The sequence below is a fragment of the Malaclemys terrapin genome, chromosome 3, assembly GCF_027887155.1.
Source record: "Malaclemys terrapin pileata isolate rMalTer1 chromosome 3, rMalTer1.hap1, whole genome shotgun sequence".
In the NCBI taxonomy this organism is placed as follows: Eukaryota; Metazoa; Chordata; order Testudines; family Emydidae; genus Malaclemys; species Malaclemys terrapin.
In genome coordinates, this window is record NC_071507.1 from 115,459,701 (window position 1) to 115,479,953 (window position 20,253).

Genomic DNA, 20,253 nt, shown 5'->3' on the forward strand with positions numbered 1-20,253 from the left:
GGGGAAGGAGAGAGACAGACTTGCCCAAGGTGACCCAGAGATCAGTGGAAGTGGCGAAAATAGAAGTCAGGTCTTCTGATCACCAGTCCAGTGACCTGTTCACTAGACCTCACTGCCTTAGGGCCATAAGTAGTCAGCATTTTTTGCAGCTGTCATTTGTACCAGTGTACCAATCACTGAGTATTCTCAGAACCTGGGAACTTTGCACCATTTTTGCACTCTCCCCCATCTCCCTGCTTCGCACGCTGTGTGATCCTCGAGCATAGTTGAGGATTTGGCTGTGTTCTCCTGGCTGCTCATTTCGTTGGTTTATTTAAATTGTTAATTAAAAAGTGAAAATGTTGAGATTTGCCCTTTAGGGTCATTGCATTCCATGTCACCCATTTTTAGGGAGGTGGGGAGGAGAGCACGGAAAGGGCAGGGAGTCTGTGTAACTGCTGCATATACAGCAAAATACCTTTTTGGTCTGCATTAGAAAGTTGACTTTGTCTGGACATATGTTGGAACATGGATAGGAATTTAATGTGATTGACACAGACAAGTGGTGACATACCATTCAGGGAAAACTAATGTATCAACTGTGCTGAGTGGCAAAGCCATTAATGCTCCGACCTTTTTTCTTTAAAAAAAATCCTTTATTTTTTATTCTTTCTTTTTCAGAGCAGTTGCAGCTGTCATCTCTGGCTCTCAATCTACTAATTCATATCTTCCATTCATACTCTATGAAGAAACTAGATTGTCTAATGAAAAAGCTATCCATTTAGATTTTTCAGTAAGAAAACTGAAAATGGAGAAGTATTGTTGGCTCTGACAGCTACAATTCTAACCTTGATTGGTTCAGGAGTGTTGCTTGCATTCAGACCAGGAAAAATAATAATTATAATGGGGGAAAAATACTATTGTCTTGTTTTTAAAATGTACCTTTTCAGAAATTCTGTTGCTAACAAAACTGTTGAAAAAGTGACTTTCTTCTGTAATTAATAACCACTGAAATTATTTTCACGCTTTATTTCTTTTTCCTTTTCTGTTTAATTTTTCTCTGTGCATGTTACTGAAGTTTGACGAGCTAAGGTTCATTTACTTCAATACCATAGGCCAAAAACTTTCCTTATTGAATTGAATGCATGTAGCACAGGTACATAAGCAATGGTAGAATGTTAGCATCTGCTATTATAGAAAATGATAGATACTGTATATTTTATCTCTACCAATACATATGTTTCTTCGAGATGTGTAAATGGCATGATTATATGAAAATTATTACTCATATGAGAAATGTGCAAATATGAAATATCACATATACTGTATGGGCCTGATTGTAACTTCCTCTCAAATTAGTGAGCAGTTCCATTTAGGTAATGGGACTATTAGTGTGCACAGTTATTCACTAAATGGAATGTGGGAATCACAACCTGGCCCTGGGTTTGTATATGCAGAGCGTCTGAACCAAGAAGGATAAACTATACATTACATATAAAATATCTCGTCAAGAGAATGAATCAGAGAATGGAAAAAGGCTAGGCCTGCCCTGGGTTATGAAGATCAGACTCATCAGATAGTTTCCATGGTCTCATAAAGAGGGTTTTCATTAGTGATGGCATTGTGAGCATTGGTTTGAACCTATATTTTTTCAAAAGCATTTGGCATGAGAATATATTTCTCTGTGTGTTATTTGATACTTTCAGCTTTGGTAAGACAGATACAGACAGATTTCTTTTAATACATCAGGTTGATTTTGAAACACTACTTTTTGGTGGGTTTTTTGAGCATATTCTGTTATGGACTATGGGCCAGAGTTTTAAAGGTATTTAGGTACCTAATGAGATTTTTTAGGAAATCAGTGGGAGTTAGGCTGATAGGGATTTTCACAGGCACCTATCTGCAGCTTTAGGCACCTAAATAACTTTAAAAATCTGGCCCTATGCTCCTACTATCTTACATGGGCAGAGTTTTTCTACTACTATTTTTTTTAAAGAGATAAGCCCAAAGTTGAACTTTGAATCCATTTGGGGAAAGTTGGAACCAGATCTGAACTTTGCAGCACAGGAACTTAATCATTTTGCTACCGAATGTTAAGGTGAAATATTTCAGAAGCATGTGCTTTGAGCATAGAATTTGGTTTTAAACAGTATTTTTTTTACTCAAACTCACCCAAAGCACTTCAAAAAGCAATGAGCTTTTTGACAGTGCTATTCCCATGTAGACAAATGTAGTAGAAAAGGTCTGTTCAGGAAAACATCTTGTCAGGAATGAGGCCCTGCAGCTGCACCTGCTCATTCTCCTGACAGCCTAATGAGCACAGCTGGGTCACATCAGCAAAGCCACCTGCCTATCTGAGGAAGCTAGCAGACCTGTTCTTAAAGCCAGCAGCAGCAACAGCTTGCTGGCTTCTCGATGAACTTGCCTGCAGAGTCTCTGCTTTCCTGTGTTCGCCTTGTTCCAGATCCTGCTTTGGTCTTGCTTTTTGCTCCAGCCTAGACCCTACATTGAACCAAGCCTTGTTCCAGTCCTGTCTCAGCCTTGCTCCTGCCTTCCTTGATACTAGGTTCTGGCCACTGGCCTTGGTTCTGACTCTGATTATGGGTGCTGACCCTTGCTCTGACCAGGAGGCTAGACTGCCCTCAACCTGATTCCCTGACACATCTACATAGTCTTGGATATTAGAACTTGTTAGAGAGAGAGAGAGAAAATGTTGGCTAGCATACCAATATTATCTCCAAATCTTGACTGATATATTTCTAATCTTTGGCAGAGACAATTTGGGGCCAGTATGTCACCTCAGACCCTTTAAACTCAATTCTCTTCATTGGTCATTTGGCATTTCCTGTATATCATTAGGATTGCAGCCTTGCAGACAAGTGACTTTGTTTCAGAATCCCAAGACAGGTAGGTTCCAGATACCTCTCTTCTATCTTTTAGAAGCTGAAGGTTGTTTCACAGCTTCAGGACAGTCTGTGTCAAATAGTCTAAAACCACGGGAGCTGTAGTAAACAATTTATTTTAAATAGAGTAAATCAGAATAATGCAGTGGCTCTCAATCTTTCCAGACTATTGTACCCCTTTTAGGATCTGATTTGTGTTGCGTACCCCCAAGTTTCATCTCACTTAAAAACTACTTGCTTACAAAATCAGACATAAAATACACAAGTGTCACAGCACACTATAACTGAAACTAGCTTACTTTCTCATTTTTATCATAATTATAAAATAAATGAATTGGAATATAAATATTGTACTTACATTTCAGTGTATAGTATATAGAGCAGTCTAAACAAGTTGTATAAAATTTTAGTTTGTACTGACTTCGCTAGTGCTTTTTATGTAGCCTGTTATCTAGGCAAATATCTAGATGAGTTGATTTACCCCCTGGAAGACCTCTGCATACCTCCAGGTTTAGAACCACCAGATTAAAGGATAGGAATTGTGTCCAATACAGATTTAGTTTTATGCAGTCAGTCCATTAGGTATATGGATTCAGATGTCTCATAACATCATCCTTCCTCCTTTTCCCTGGGATTCCAATCCTTGATAATCTGTGACCCTTTTTGATGTAAAAAATACAACAGGATTCCTTGTCATATTAGGCATGCCGGTTTAGGTTATATCAGCAGTTCTGCAATGTACAGTCTAATCAGCTGTACCATCTAGGGGGAAGTGTACTGTCTGTACAGTAGATATTTTTCTCTATATCTACTAACATTCCACCATCAAGCTGTGGAGTAATTTCCTGTCTTCAAACCTAGCAGATCAAATGTCTCTTAATTATTTTAAAGTGTCAAGGTGACAGGACCCATGTCAGCTATCCTTGGCTGGAGGGGTTGATCTGAATCCAGCTCAGTCTGCCTCTAGAGAGACGGGATTTATATTTTCATATAGTTCTTTCTTAATTTGATTCTATATCCAATAAGAATTGTTGACAGAGTAATGCTGATCTTTCATACAGTGTGACTGGTTCTCTCCTTTAAAGAACAAATAATGGGCTTATGAGAGAGACTGAGATTGAAACATCAAATCTAAGTGTATGAAAATGTCTCTAGGAGTCCTAAGTGATGCCCATCTAGATCAGACGCTGTGTTTGGATCTAGTTTCAGACTTGGGTTCACATCCAAAGCAGGGTTAATGTTTAGATATGAGATTCCAAAATCTCAGAAGCTTTATTCACAATATTTCAGCCCAGAATGAAGGATAAACTTTTGAGTACCATGTAAAGGATCTGTGACACCACAGACTTCAAAAGGATCACAAAAAACCTAATTGTGACCAATCATGGGTATAAGCAGGGACAGAATTCTGATCCTACAGCTGAAAAGCCCAGGACCCGGAGCTAAAGGAAAATCTTCTCTATTTGGGGGGTAGGTCTACACTTACCTCCGGGTCTGGCGGTAAGCAATCGATCTTCTGGGATCGATTTATCGCGTCTTGTCTAGATGCGATAAATCGATCCCGGAAGTGCTCGCCATCAACGCCGGTACTCCAGCTCGCCGAGAGGAGTACGTGGCATCGACGGGGGAGCCTGCCTGCCGCATCTGGACCCGCGGTAAGTTCGAACTAAGGTACTTCAAATTCAGCTACGTTATTAACGTAACTGAATTTGCGTACCTTAGTTTGAAGTTGGGGTTTAGTGTGGACCAGGCCCTAGGCTTCTAGCAAAAAAAACCAAAACAAAACCTCTCACACATACACACTAGGTTTTTAAGGTTGAAAGCCTATATCACTGAAATCCAGCTAATTCCTCAAATCAGTATTTTTTTTCTAGACCTTTTAGAAAACCCAAATGTTAGAAAGTCAGGAAATGAGGAGTTGAGCCATCTAATCAGTTTCTTACTGCTGTATATGCATTTACCACTTACTAGTGTCCCTCCCAATGTGCACCACCCACCTAGCCCTAGTTTTACTTCCTTTTTGTGTTCAGAGTGAACATATACTGATTTGTATATATCCTTGACCAAGCGTGCAGTAAGACTTTGATAATATAGTCCCAGGATCCATCAAGTTACATCAGTTCTGCAAGTTCTCCCATAGTGCAATGTTGGGAAGCATGAGCTGGGGCAAAGGCTTTTGTCTCTGACCCTACTGTGTTTCTGTGCATTTACTGCATCACAACATGCTTTGCTTGACCTTAGCTTCATTTTGTAGGATTGGGTTTTAAGAATTCATCAGCTCCTGTTACTTGTTTACAGAAAGGCCTAATCCTGTGTGACATCACAATAAAATACTGTGGAAATTGTGATATCATAAATACAGGATTATAACTTGAGGAAGCGAATGAAGGGGGAAAAAACTCGGGAAAATCTCCAAACGTGTAATTTGTTAGCAGACAATCTAAAACCCTATTCTGTATTTCCTTGTTAACAAAAACGGACTTGATTGGCTCTTCAGATGTTTCCTTTAATTAGTATGAAAGTCTCTTCTCCTTTCTTCGACTTCCTATGAATATAATCTGAGTTATTTTCTGCCTCCACCTCCTCCCTCAGCATTATTGTCATGACAACTTGGAAATCAGCTCCTGAAAGATGTTTACTAGTAATTTGACTATATGAGCAATACAATTTGTCATCTGAAATAGGAATTAATACTAAAGCTTGTCAAATACTAAAAGCCCTTCATTTTGCAAATGAAGAACCTACCTAGGTTTGTTACAACTTGCTGCTCAGAATCTCGCTTCCAGCGAAATTGTGATCTGCAGGGGCCCCTGGGGCCATAGAGTGCCTCCTTTCTCCCCTGTGCAAATGTATCCCTTACTCACTTCTGTTGGACTGCTACTTCCCCTCCAATGCAAGGGGTGAACAGTGTGCAGAGCTCTGACTTTGTTACCCTGTCTCTCTCTCACATGCTGGCCAGTGCCGTTCTAGGAGAAGTAAGCTGGTATGAGGCTGGGACAGCTTGACTCCTCTTTTGAGTCCTCACTTACTCATTCTGAATCATTTGCCTTCCCTTCTGCTTCTCACCCACCATGCCAGACTTCTTTCCTTGCACCTTACCACATAACTAGGTGCTTAATTCAGGTGCAGGGGAGAAGAGAAGAGCAAATGCCAGCCCTTGCAATAGAGATGAGCTGACTGTAGGTTCACCAGTCACAAGGCTAATAGAGTCAGTTTCTGATTTCATGTGACTCTGTCTCTACATGCTGAGGAATGCTGGTTCAAGGACAATTTTTTGTCAACTTCATGTTATTGCCCACTAGTATAACCCTCCAGTTTTGGCATTTCAAGCACTACAGTGGATAGTGTATTTGTTTTTTTAATAAATCCACTAGAATTTTTTAAAAAAATCTATTGATATTGAGTTTTGTAAAAGTTTGTTTGTTTCTAAACACATTTTGCACCAAATTTGACTTGCTAGAGATCCTTGAATTAGGCCTGGGAAAGAAAATCTGATCTGCTTAATAACTGTGGAGGTTAATGGATATAATCTGTATCTTTTAATCCAAGTATTTTATTTACAAACATTCTGTAATGCTTCAACTAACTTTGGAGGTGTGTGAAGTAATAGAACAAAAGAGAAGGTAAAGTTTTTAATGGGTGGTGTGATCTAAAATGACTTTACTGGTTGTGTCTCAGTAACGGGGATTGGGAATCAAAGTGGAGAAAATTACATACATTTACCCACTCTGCTGTTGACTGGTAGATGTCATAGGACCCTCCCCAGTCCTAATAAGGCCAGTAAGAATGTGCCAAGCATTAAGTGTGCTAAGAATAAATTTGAGCTAAGATGGGGATAAGGTTACTTTGAACTCTATATTTCATGTTTTCTGACCTCCCCCGCCCCTCCTCCAAAGAACTGTAATTATATTGGAGAAGCTGCAGGGGCTTTAAACAGTTCTTGCCAGTTCCTTTGCTTTTTGCTGCCTTTCCCTGCTCTGCTGTCCCCTTTGGATCTGGGAATTTTTATTTTTATTTATAGGGTGTGTGGTTCTCGTGCTGAAGATGCACTGTGAGGCATGGCTATTTTTGTTAGAAGCTGATACTTTAGTCTGAGCTGCAGGCATTGCCTTGGGAAAGGCTTAGATTGTGCTGGGGGGGCCAGGACTCTACAGAGAAGACAAGTTCAGAGAGGTTCCAAAAGAAGAAACAGAATAGGAAAAGAGGAGGACCTCCCACCTTTTATTTCTGCATTTCCTGATAGAGTCAGTGACCCAGAAGTATTATCTAAGCTGCCGGTATAACTTGACCTGTTTAGAATATCTCTTACGATCGCTGCTATGGCTGAGATTACAACAGAAGGTACTGTAACTATTTTCAAATATGATTAATTGAAAACAATTTGTACTTTGACAGTGTGATTGAGTCAGCACGTCAGTGTGATTTATTGCTTTTTTGGGAATAGCAGTTTTCCTGAAGGGTGGGTTTTTGTGTGAGAAGTGTTTGTCTGGCAGCTGGAGACTCCACTGCTAGTTAGTGAAGCTAGATCACCACACACCTCTAAAAATAGCATTGGTCATGTAACCTGAGCAACCGTAGCTTAGACAGTGACCCTAAAGTGATACAAGAAGGGAATGCATACTGAACTGGAGCTGTTGGATTTAATACCAATAGGTCCAGTCCTGAACTCCTTACGTAGACAAACCTCCCATCAGCAAAATTGGCATTGAACTCTGTCAGAGTTTCACCCATGTCCGAACATCAGAAATCAGCTCTGTGGTGCTGATCCTGCATCTGGCTCAGTGGAGGTACAGGGGTATACTTGCAGGACCAGGGTCTACATTTGTAACCTATATTTTAATGTTAATTGAAGTAAACAGTACTGATCCTGCAAGTCTTATCCAGGTAAAGCTCCCATGGAAGCCCATGAGAGCATTGCTTGGATAACTACTCCAGTGCTAGGCCCAAAGAATGAGAAGTAATCATATAAACCACAAAACATTTATCCTAACACATGAATATTTCATGTACTTTAATATTTCCTGGCCATTCATATTTAAATACCTTTTAGATGCCTAACAATATTTTATCAACAACAGCGCAAGAAGGAAGCTGTTTAAAATTCCACCTTTTTTACTCAAATATTGAATATTTTTAGGGGAATTTCATCCATTGTGGATCACTCTACTGATCATCTTTAAGTTTAATAATGACTTTTTTTAAAAAAAGAGCTTTTTGACAGTTTGCTGAAAGTTTATTTTTATTTTGCTTGTGATAGTGTTCCAGTATATTAAACTTGTACTTTTCATCCTTCAATTTGAACCATTCTGTTTGAGAGGATTGGCATTTTCACTATTGGTGAAGGAATCTATTTCCCATAGGTTGCAAAATTAGAAGTGTCAGAATTTGCAGTGTTCTTGCTTGATGTTAGCAATCGCAAACATAAGGCTGATGCAGGTGAGCTGCGTGTGGCCTTTTGTTGTTGTTGTTTTATCATCAGTGGTTGGATGAGTGTATATAATTTGCTCCTGGCAGCAAACAGTACTAAAACAGGTGACACAGCCAGGAAGCTCTATCACAAATGCTGGGATTAGTTCATGTAGAAATTCTTATCCAAATTTGGTGAAAACACTGCTCATTTTGTATTTGCTATCTGGAGAATTATATTTGTCCTCAGATATGTGCTGGGTAGTACCACAGGTGTTAAAGGGACTTGTATGCATGAATCTGAGGGCAGAATATGCTTAGGTCTGGTTGAGTCCTTTTACTTTGTTTTTTGTTCTTGTGGAAAGTTCCTTGCTTATGGTAGATATTCCTAACTGACAATCTCTAAATTTAAGACTGGCTTAAAATTAATATGAAATACACAAAGCTTTTCAACAGCGTATGTTATTTAGTGGTATTACTCATCTATATAGCGTTTCTGTGTTGCTGAATCTGGCATCTGGTAATTGAAATGAAAAGTTCTTTTAAAAAAAATCATACCTAGTACTGTTAAGAAGACTCTAAACATCCCTGTCAAACTTAAAAGCTCTATTTAGCCGTAATAATGTGTATCTTTTGGCCCTGTGTAAGGCAGTGGCAGCTTCAGGTGGTAATGGACGTCAATTCCACAGCAGACTGATCTTCAGTAGATAGGTCGCTGATAGGGCTGTGGAAGCCATCTTTTCCCTTGTGTGTGGAGGAGGGTTATACCGATCATCTGATTTTTTACAGCTGGTTCATTAGGTGGAATAAAGTTTTAATCCATGGCAGCATACTGTATTTTGAATTTGAGGGGATAATTAAGTTTCATGGTGGAGTATCTCTCCTGAGTTGTTACTGTTGCAAATGAGGGAGCTAGCAAGTTCAAATCCACAGTGCAACAAAATCTTACAACTTTCCAGTGCATGAACTGTTAGTGACTTCCTGCCCTTAATAAACTTACTGTTCCTTTTATCTTTGTTATACTGACAGTCCCACATCATCCAGGCTGTCAGTCAGAATTTGCCTCATGGAATATCATACATAAATGTTAGACAGCATTGCATGGCAACAAGAGAGTGTGGAACCATATGTTCTCTGACTGAAGAGGAGGCCTTAATGCTACCTTTGCCATTTTGCCTGCTGAACTAAGGAAAAGTTCTCTAGATCTGGTAGATTGGGGTCATGTCATCTTGATGCAAATATCTAGACATCTTGTTTGTGACACTCCATTTCAAGATAATGCCCTTCTTAGCATTAATTATGAAGGATGTTTAGGGCATGATTCATCACTACATAACTTCAGTTTTAGCCCAGAAATGTAATGCTGTTGAAATTAATTGGAATTAAAGATGGAACAACACTGTAAAGATCCAGCCCTATAATAACTTCTAACACCAGGCCCTACATATACTACCTGGGATGACATTTTAGCTCAATTAAAAAGTTGCATGGCAAGATCACAGCAACGAAACATAATTGGATAAAAAAAATGACAAAATGAGTTACTGTCTTCACAGGATGTCTACATAAACCCTTAGAAAACTTGCATATATATGCCAAATATCTAGTACTCTAGTCCAATGAATGCTTATGAAATGAATCCAAAGGATTAAACTGGGTTTTCTCACATTCTTAATAACATTTATCTACAATATTAGAAACAGAAATGCACTTTATAAAATCTATTATTTAGCAATAAGTAGCATTCCTAGGTATGATTCAAAGTTCAGTACGAACATTAACTATTTCATCCTCACAACACACCTGTGCGCTCGGTAAACCTTATATTTCCAAATGGGCAAATATACTGAAAGGTTTGGGGCACAGTTGTGAGCCAGCATGTTCAGGGATAAAGGGAACCGTACTCCGGTGTGCTGGCCACTGTGGCATTAAAAGTCATAAAATGGGAGGGAGAGAAGCTGCCACCAGCTTGCTCCCTACCTCCCCAGATGGTTAAAGAATGAAGAGAGATCCTTTGTTCTGGTCTTGCAATGCACTGGCTAACACAGCTGATCCTACACAGAGGGGAAATAGTCTATGCCAGGGGTAGGCATGCCACGGAGCTAGGTAGAAACCGGATCTGAACTGTCTCTCTGAGGGTATGTCTGCACTTAGAGTTGGAAGTGTAATTCCCAGCTGGAGGAGACATACCCGCACTAGCTCTGATCTAGCTAACACACTAAAAATTGAGTGTAACTGTGGCGGCTGAGCCACTAGCTGCCCCGGGTATGTACCTGTCTAGATGCACAAATGCTCAGTCATAGTTCAGTCTCTAGTTTGCTCCTGGTAGCTATGCATCTATACATTGCCCATTAGTCAGGACAGACTGCAACGAGCCAGTTTAGCCTTAAGTGATTTACTAGAGGCTCCACAGCTTATCAGTGACAAAATCAGGATTAGTTCCTGGATTTTTGTCCTGTGCTTAGTTCAGTAGACAAGTAAGAAAAGTTATATAGTCATAAAGCATTTAAAAATGCACATTTAACAAGGTTTGCGCACTTTAAAAATAATGTAGGTCATCACAGTGATACATGAGAAATAACACGAGGGGCCAGAGTATAGAGTCATAGAGATGTGCAACACATGCTTTGGGTGTGCTTACGCCAGAAGCTACATGTAACCTTCAATAGCCCAGAAGTTCACATACAGGATAATCAAATGACTGCTCACTCAGAAGTGTAAAAGGCATAAAAGACATTTCTAAATGTTCTCAGTTCAAACAAACAAGTTTAACAATATTTTATAACATGAAAGAATGGCTTCCTTATTCGTTCAGCTAAGATCACAAGAAGCGCAGTTGGGAAAGTAACTGATACTTTCCTGAAGGACTGTTTTTTCTGTAAATTATCCTAAATTCTCAATTACTGAGGGACAATCTTCACTCATTGATATATTTTGCTTTCCGCCACCAACTCTCTGTATAACTTTTTTCATGAGTAATGTACCCGAATGCATGGATGCTAAATATCTAAACTGTATTCTTAAATTCATTCACCTAAATTTGGGTTATTGCTGATTATGCACTATATGTATCTTATGACTTTAAAAACAAACTTTGTTTCTGTGGATAATCTAAGCACTATACCCAGATGTACAGACACTCTTTTCTCAACCTATATATGATGTAATTTTTTTAACATTAGCTTTAATAAAATTTTCAACTTACCTGATATATCCTTGATCAGGAAGCAAATGGCATATCCTGCCCTTGCAAAGGGATGAAGCAGATATTCCTTTGTCTGACTAATCAGATTGTAACATGTATATTACTGAATAATATATTGGGCCTGATTCTGATACCCACCTGAATCTGCTCCCTTTTTGTGAAGGAACAATTAACTTCCTTCCAAGCACCTAATAATGCTTACAAACTAATTGTAGCTGCGAACTTGAATCTGCATTTTGTGGACAGATAGACACACATATGACAATGTTTCCACATCTGGCCTAGTGTTTTCAAATTTTATATTTTAGTTTAAAATTAATTGAAAATCCCTAGAGTTCTTAGAGCTCTTTAGATCCTAAAGCTTTCCGTGTTCTGTCTATATACCAGCAATGCATTTATGCGCTGTAAAATTGTCCTTACTGTTAAATTCAGAGTAGTATTGTAATAAAAAATAACTAGCTTTTAAAAAAAATTCCTTTCCCCAAACGTTAAAAGCTAAAAACTTTATCCAACCCTACATCTACCCTTTCTGGGTAGAAACATACTGAGGATGTATCCAGCTTGTTTTTTAAGGCATTGCCTTACACTAAGGACACTAAAAAAAAGTTCCACCACCAACTGGCTGTAATACTCCCAGGTGCCAGGATTACTTTAAACACAGTGGGTGAATATGTTCAAAAGCACCTAAGTGACTCCAGAACCTGAAACCCGTCTACACTAGGAGCACTTTACTGGTACAGAAATACCAATATACTGTCCCTACAAAACAGGGCTTTGGAGCTGTGCTCTGGCACTGCTCCAGCTCCAGGCAAACACCTGCAGCTCTACTGCTCCGGAGCTGCTCCGTGCTCCAGCTCCGGGCTCCGCTCCAAAGCCCTGCTACAAAATGCTTCTACTGTGGATGCAGCTTTACCAGCAAAGTTGTATTTTGTACTGGTGTAGTAAAACTCCTCCCGTCTCCCTTAGTGAAATAATACTGGTAAAAGTGGGGCCGCCTGCTGGCATGGCTATATCAGTTAGGGATCACACTTTTTATTTGCATCTGAAGAAGTGGGTTTTTTACCCATGAAATCTTATGCCCAAATAAATCTGTTAGTCTTTAAGGTGCCACTGGACTCCTGGCTGTTTTTGTGGATACAGACTAACACAGTTACCCCCAATAAGTAACTTAAGTGATTTTGAACATTTTACCTTAGGAGCTGAGGAGACTAACTGAAAGTCAGTGGAACATAGTGCATGGGCTCTTTTGAAAACCCCACTAGGTGCCTACTGGAATCTCTTGGTGCTTAAACACCTTTAAGCATTTGTCCATTAGGAATTTTTTGAAAATGATGGATTGAAGCTGCTTTAGTGACAACGTTGAGAGCTAAAACCTGAACTTCACTCTGGGAAAGTAAAAAAATCAGTTCTGTTTTAAAGCAGGTTTCATAACACAGGGCTGGCTTCAGTCCAAGTTGCATCAAAGTCAGAGAAACCAGAGTTGCTCTAGCTGAGGCAGGTCAGCTGCTTACAGTGGGAAAGAAGCTGTCTCTTTCTTTTTGAGGCTAATGTTGCCTAGTTTCTGCTCTATTTAAGCAGATTGAACAAGTGGACAATGTTCACTTTATCAGCTAAATGCTTTTTAAGCACTCCAGGTTAAGGCCTGGCCCCAATGAAAGTAAAGGTAAGCTTCCATGGACCTCAGTAGGACCAGAATTTCACTCCTACTTTTTATTTTGTTGTTTATTCATTGTTGTTCTATGATTAAAACTCATGGTCTAAATACAGAAAGTTAATTGCTAGGAAATAGTCATAGTGATAACTTTTATTTAGAAACCCCTCACCCTGCCAACATCCCGGTTGAGTTGTTCTGAGGATTTCGTGGTTTGATACGTTCAAATAGCATAAAATACATGATCAAATGGTAAAACCAAAAAGTAGCATCATTAGAGAAGTGTATGAAGGTGGGCCAGTTCTGTGATTCAAAGGTGTCTCCAGCAGTCTTTTAAAACTGAGGAGGATGCAGAGATGGATGAGCAACAGCATCAGTGGTTCCATGCCCTAAAGACTTTAGAATGATGAGCTCTTTGGTGTTTTACTAATTTGAAATCAATTAAAAAGTCTGGTCAACGAAATCTAACAGAGGAGAACAAGCCTAATGTTCTTTATCCTTTTTTAGTTGTTGTTGTTGGCTTTACATTGACCCGTCAAACTGGTAGCAGAGAACATGAAGTGAGTAAGCAGATATGAACTGTGGAGTCATGTGCATCTAAAGACTTAGCTGGAAACTATCATCAGTCAGTTATATTCTTCCTTTGTTTTATCCCATATTCCTGGTCCTTGATCTGCTCTAAATATTTGTATTAGGGATCATGATTATTTCAAGATTATGTATTCACCCATTAGGCAAGAGGATGAATCAGTAAATGTTTGCACCCAGTAACTTGCCTCAGTGCATTCATTCACATTTGTGCGGGTTTAACACCCTCCCTTTTATGCACATGTGCTTCTAAGGGTGGAATTTGATCTAAGGACGTAACAGAAGTTACATGCAAGCATCAGCAGAACTAGAACATAATGTCCGAATATGTCCTAAATTTCTTCTGGACACTGAGACAAATCCTCAGCCAATCAGTATAGCTTCATGGTAGTTGGTGGAGGTAGAAAGATTTACACCAGTGGAGGGTCTGGCCCTATATTTTTCCTTTTCCACTGATCTCTTTTATAGAAGATTCTCCCATTTTTTGCTCTGTAATCTAGTGCCACCAACCAGGATTTGACAGGGAGAAGCACAACTCCCTAAACGGAGGAAAGACCACAGCTGCATGTGTAAGTACAGGGATTATCAGGGAAATATGGTTGGGCAAGTGCTAGTCAATTGAATAATTCTTCAAACTCATTAAAAATTCTGAGGAATGGAGGTGAGTTAACACAAGGAGTGAGACCCTTCTCTGTGGGGCGAGGGATGACTGATATACTCATTCATTGGGTATATCTACACAGCAGTTGGGAGGACTATTTTTAGCATGCTGGCTTAAGCAGAGCTGGCACATCAAACTATCTAATCTGGTAAAACCCATTTAGGGACACATTCAGCCCTGGCACAGCTCCATTCAAGTGGAGTTGCTTGGGTTTACAACTAGTGCTGGATTTGGCCCTTAGAAACTTGTACTCTTGGTTTAAACCCCCAACTGGGCCAGGCAATGAAAGAATTAGCCCTAGTTCAGTCCTGTGGTTTGCCTTCGTGAAGTCAGCTCGAGAGCTCAGTATGAGTTTGTCTCTAGATTTAAAGTTCCATTTAGTGCTACTCGAACCCATTTTCAAAAAAAAAAAAAAAAAAAAAAAAAAGAGAGAGAGAGAGAATATAAAGTAATGGAAATGTAGACAAACCCTCTATCTGGAGAAGCCTCTGCTTTCTATCTTCAAAGATAGTTTAAAGAAATCCTTTGCATATGTGTAATGAATGAAGACTGGCTACTCCCTGTACATGCGTGTGTTCTCTCAACATCAAAAGTATCCCCATACCTTTGCCTGGAGTCAAATTGTCAAAGAATCTATGCCTTTGTTGGATCCTTTGGTATGTAAATGAAATATCTTTCCTATATTCCACTACGTAGGCTTAAGCTGTGGTTTTCTATGCACTTCAGAACAGCTGAGTCTGGTTGCAATCCTTGCTAATAGTTATGTTGATTGTGAGAAATCTATCATAATGTTTTCTCATAAATATTCCATTCTTGTTTTCTAGATTTAATTTTATATCTATATATCAAGTTACGGTGCTCATATGGCCTGTAACTTGTTTTACATATAGGACTCAGGTTCGCCTTTAGACTCATCTGTCAATTCCTGCTACAGCTGCTATGCAAGTATATCTGAAGGCAGAATGGGACTTAAAGCAGTATAACAGTATAACTAGTAATTTAAAAGACCACATATATGATACAATGTGAGCATAGGTTACACACCTTTGGTAAGTCAAATGGAATGTTTAAAACTGCAACCATAGTGCTACATTAACATACGTATTAATGTATCTGTTTTTAAGAAAAAAGTGAAAGTAAAAAAATCATGCTCTTCTTAGAGATTTTGTGTATTTCACAATAGCAGCCAAAAATATGTATAACTATGGATTTCTACAGTGCAAAAGCAAAGCCACACCTACACAACATCACTCATGCATTTTACTATTTATGTTGTTGTTTTGTCTTTTAAACAGTATTGTAATCCTAATCCCAGTAGGGAAATTTCCTAATGTGATGTATTGATAGACCATTGTGCCACAGTTTACGCTACCTGCTGAGGGCCAGTGGAGAAGTACCCTTTTGTTGGTAGAGATTGTCTTGTAAGAAGAGAGTAATCTTAATATAGAATTTTTGTAAACCTAGTATAGGTTTTTGTAGCAAAAGGTATTCATGAGCCAAATTCAGGAATTCTTTGTTTTGTGGCCTACGTGGAATATACTAACACTACAAAAGCATTATTTTTTTGGACTCATGTCCTTGCTACTGTGACCCTGCAACCAGATCCCAAAACAGACACAATCCATGGGAGATAGGTACTTGCTGGCTCAAGGTCCATTAGCATATATGCTAAAATGTACCTTTTACACCAGATCTCACCAGACCCTTTACACCTTTCAGAGTGTTAGCTGCAGTATGAAATACATAGACTTTTAAGCAGCCTGAAATTGGGCACCACATTATACTCCACTTGACCATCTCTTTCAGCAAGGATTTATGGGGATGAGGTGGTATGATTTTAATCCTAAATGTGAGAGTTACTGGCTAACTGATTGCTATAGACATTGTATGCCACTCATCTATACTGCAAAGGTGGCAATATACTGTGCTAGGGCCAAAGATGTAATAAATGACAAGCATATTTTTTCAACAAATCATTTCCTACCTGAGTAAACATGTAAAGGGCATAAAGCAAAAGGATTTTCATATTTTCTTTTTTATTTCATAACCTTTTCTGTGTTTGAAATGAAAAAGATTCCTTTCTTTTTTTTTTTTTTTTTTTTTCTCCATACGTTATTTTGTTCCACCTTAGAGACTAACAAATTTATTAGAGCATAAGCTTTCGTGGACTACAGCCCACTTCTTCACGAAAGCTTATGCTCTAATAAATTTGTTAGTCTCTAAGGTGCCACAAGTACTCCTGTTCTTCTTTTTGCGGATACAGACTAACACGGCTGTTACTCTGAAACTTGTTATTTTGTTGTTGAATTGCTCAGGAAACCTAGGCAGCTGGTGTGATTATTTTTGTTTTCTTTTAAAGAGCAGAGAAGTTTGCTAAAAAGGATAAGTTTATAAATATAGGACTAGGAAGAATTTGCAAACAACTATTTAAAAAACAAAAAACAATTCAGTCAAATAGGGACCCTATTGACTTTGAAAATCCCCGTAAGAAAAGAACCACCAATAAGTCAGACCTTACTTCAGGAAAACATCTGTATTTTGGAAGGGCACTTAAAATATGCTTAACTTTAAGCACATGCTGCCAATAAGGACTAAGTTTTTTAAGTGCTTTCCTTACTCTGGCCTAAATGAGCACCAGATTTTTAGCTGAACTAAATTCAGGCTAAGAAAATATATGATTTTCTTCTGATGATATTTTTAAATATAATTTTAGTTTTAATGAACAAAGAAGTGATGTGGATTAGTTTTTTTTCTCATTAAATTGGAAAAAAACTTTCCTCGTAAATTACATTTGCCATACTGTATTTATCATCTTGTGTAGGTTAATGCATCTCACACTGAGAAGTGCTGAAGGCATGTGCATATAAAGATATAAACAGTCTAACTGATTCAGTTAATTGCACTTCTCCATTTCCACCCACTCATCCGTATTCTATATTCAATTTAAAAAAATAAGTAGAAATAACATTGCCTGGCAGAAATTGCCAAGAGCACAAAAACTACTTGATCTATTTCAAAATTATTAGTATATATTATTTGTATTTATGTTGGTGCCTAGAGTCCTGAACTCTGTTGTGGTGAGCACTGCACAGATATATAACAAAGACAGGCTCTGCCCTAAAGAGCTTAAAATGTATTCAACTTGTTAATAAATACAGAGATCCTAAAACAGGCCATGGTCATATAGGGCATCATAATTAATAACTATGGTAGTACTAACAAAACCAAACTTCATTATGAGTATTCATTCAAAATTTTGCACAAATTTACTTTAACTGTGTTTGCATCCCTCTTGTATTTAATTTTTCCCCTCGGTATCCCAATGAATAAACTCTGTACATGCATACTCTTGGGAAAGGTGAATTTTAAGCCTGAATATTCTGTGACAGCAAACTTTGAATTGCAGAACTAGCCCATAGTATAAATTGTAAATTTTATAATTGAATCTGATATTTGTGGTTTGAGCTGTTGCTAGTTTTATATATGTTGTGTTACTCTTACTGTCTGCTGATTAGGTGATTTTGCAAACATCATCCAAACAAAGACAATATCATGTGACATGTAACTAACTAGTAATGCACAGTTTTTAAATGTTCATAATGAACTGTTTTGGATGATGAGGCAAGCAAAAGATCCTACATATAGCTTTTAGTAGTGATTACATTTGAGAATTTTGCTATTTTTGAACAGAGGCAAAATTCCTCAAATTTTTATTAATGGTTTCCTCAGATGTAATCAAAATGTTGCTGTGTCGGTGTACATCAGAGTTCTCAAAGATGTAGTGTCAGGCTCACTCAAATTCCATTGTGATTTTTTTGTTTTTAATCATCGTATTGCCCACCCAAGTGTTCAGATATCATGGGGGAGCCCTCCCTTCCCCCAAATAATGAAATTAGCTTAAAAATTGTGATATTTTAACAATTAATAAATTCTGTGTCTCTTCTCTTGCCCTCTCCCCCTACCAGGTGTTTGAGCCTATAAAGTTCACATTTTCAATTTTTATGCAACAGTGAGGCCTAGAAACTTATTGTGAAAGCTGAGATGTTCATATAACCACAGAGCTCCAGGGTCTGAGTCTTTAACAAAAATAATAATATATAACAATATTTGTTAGTCCTGATAAAATGACATGACTTGGCAGAACTGCTGTTAATAACCGCTTTATTACTTATGAACTTCAAAAGATTCAGACATGTGTCCTATCAACTTCCTGGGTCTAGCTCCTGTACTCATTGAAATCAAAGGGAGTTTTGTTTTATTTCAATGGAAGCATAAACTGGCCCTCAGTGTGTAAACCACAGGAGATCAGACTTTTATTAGTTTCTACTGCTCCCTGATTTCAGCAGACCTGGAAATATAATAAGAAGAGGTGGCATGTCAATTCAAGAACGGGGACATAGTTTCAGTTCCTGAGGATTTATGCTAACTGTAAATCAACACAAAATTATTAATCTTGTAATGGTTACATAACCTAGAAAACTGCAGGTAACGTCTGCTGCATCAGATCCTATTAATAAAAAACCTGCCACTAACAATAAAAATAATAATTTCATGTATTTGTCAGTCCTGCCATTGGGAAGTCAATCCTTCTTGCAGAGGGAAAGTGTGCACCTATGGTTATCACCAGGTGCTTCAATTCCAGTAGTTAATGTCATTTTTACACCAATCTTAAATCGCAAAAATCTCCATATCCTAATACAATCACTTTGTTCTTCCTGCTGCACGAAGATCTTCCTGAAATGCTCTTTTGTTCGTCTTTAATTAGAATTTAGAAACTTTGGCCCTGATCCTGCAGATAATTAACCAGTGGGATTACTCATGTGCTTATAGTTAAGGATATGCATACATTTTTACAGGATTAAGGCCTAAAACTTCTTTCATGCTGTGCTCTGTTGTTCATAGACATAACAGTTTTGTATGACATCTGCAATCTAAGGTAACCTGTGCTGCCCTGTAAAATAGAACCATCATAGGGCATATGAAAGACATAATTTCAGCTTTAATTGCAAATTTTCCCAGGACTGAGTCATCATCTGTTTTCCAGTTATTCCATATTTGGCCTTAGCCACTTAAATTTGCTCTTTACATTTTCATCATATTATTTTAATTTGCTTTTCTCAGTATCTAGGCAAATTCACAATGAAAATACAAGTTTGCTTATTAATAAATGCAAACAATGTAATACTTCCTTATCTCAAGTGCTCTTTCTCTCCCTTAAAAAAGCTGGAGACAGGCAAATAGGACTTGCAGCTTGCCCTGAAGATAGACGTACTTGGGTTCCACTAAGTAATTCCAGAGTCACATGCATTTCAGTGGGAAAAAAAAATCTTGTGCAATTTCAGTGATGTTTGGGGACAGAGGGATAGCTCAGTAGTTTGTGCATTGGCCTACTAAACCTCAGATTGTGAGTTCAGTTCTCAAAGAGGCCATTTAGGGATCTAGATCAAAAATCTGTTTGGGGCTTGGTCCTGCTTTGAGCAGGGGGTTGGACTAGATGACCTCCTGAGGTCCCTTCCAACACTGATTTTCTATGGCATGATCCTGGAGAATGTATTTGTTTAGCTAACAAGAATTAACTTAATAAAGTGTAAACAGTATTAATTACTGCAATCTAGTGTGGTTGCTTTTAATTCTCAGTCTCTGCAATTGGCCCTTGTCTGTACATGAATGAAACTGAGGTCTGGTCTACACTGGGGGTGGGGGACAGATCGATCTAAGTTACACAACTTCAGCTATGTGAATAACATAGCTGAAGTTGACGTACTTAGATCTACTTGCCGTGGTGTCTTCACTGTGGTAAGTTGATGGCTGATGCCCTCTCGTTGACTCTGCCTGCCCCTTTCGCCCTGGTGGAGTACCG

The 20,253-nt window shown here is 38.4% G+C and overlaps 1 protein-coding gene across 9 annotated transcripts in view; it reads left to right on the top strand.

The window, feature by feature from the left end:
* The first annotated feature begins 6,782 nt into the window (after positions 1-6,782).
* Positions 6,783-20,253, top strand: part of TRDN (triadin) — a 284,763-nt gene continuing 271,292 nt past the window's right edge. For 7 of the 9 annotated variants that reach the window (XM_054021581.1, XM_054021584.1, XM_054021582.1 and 4 more), the window contains exon 1: positions 6,784-7,223. In XM_054021581.1, coding sequence (XP_053877556.1) covers positions 7,202-7,223 — 22 coding nt within the window. In that variant the 5' untranslated portion in view covers positions 6,784-7,201. Of the gene's footprint in view, positions 7,224-20,253 lie in introns of all 9 variants that reach the window. The other 2 variants (XM_054021587.1, XM_054021589.1) reach the window with 2 other exon arrangements.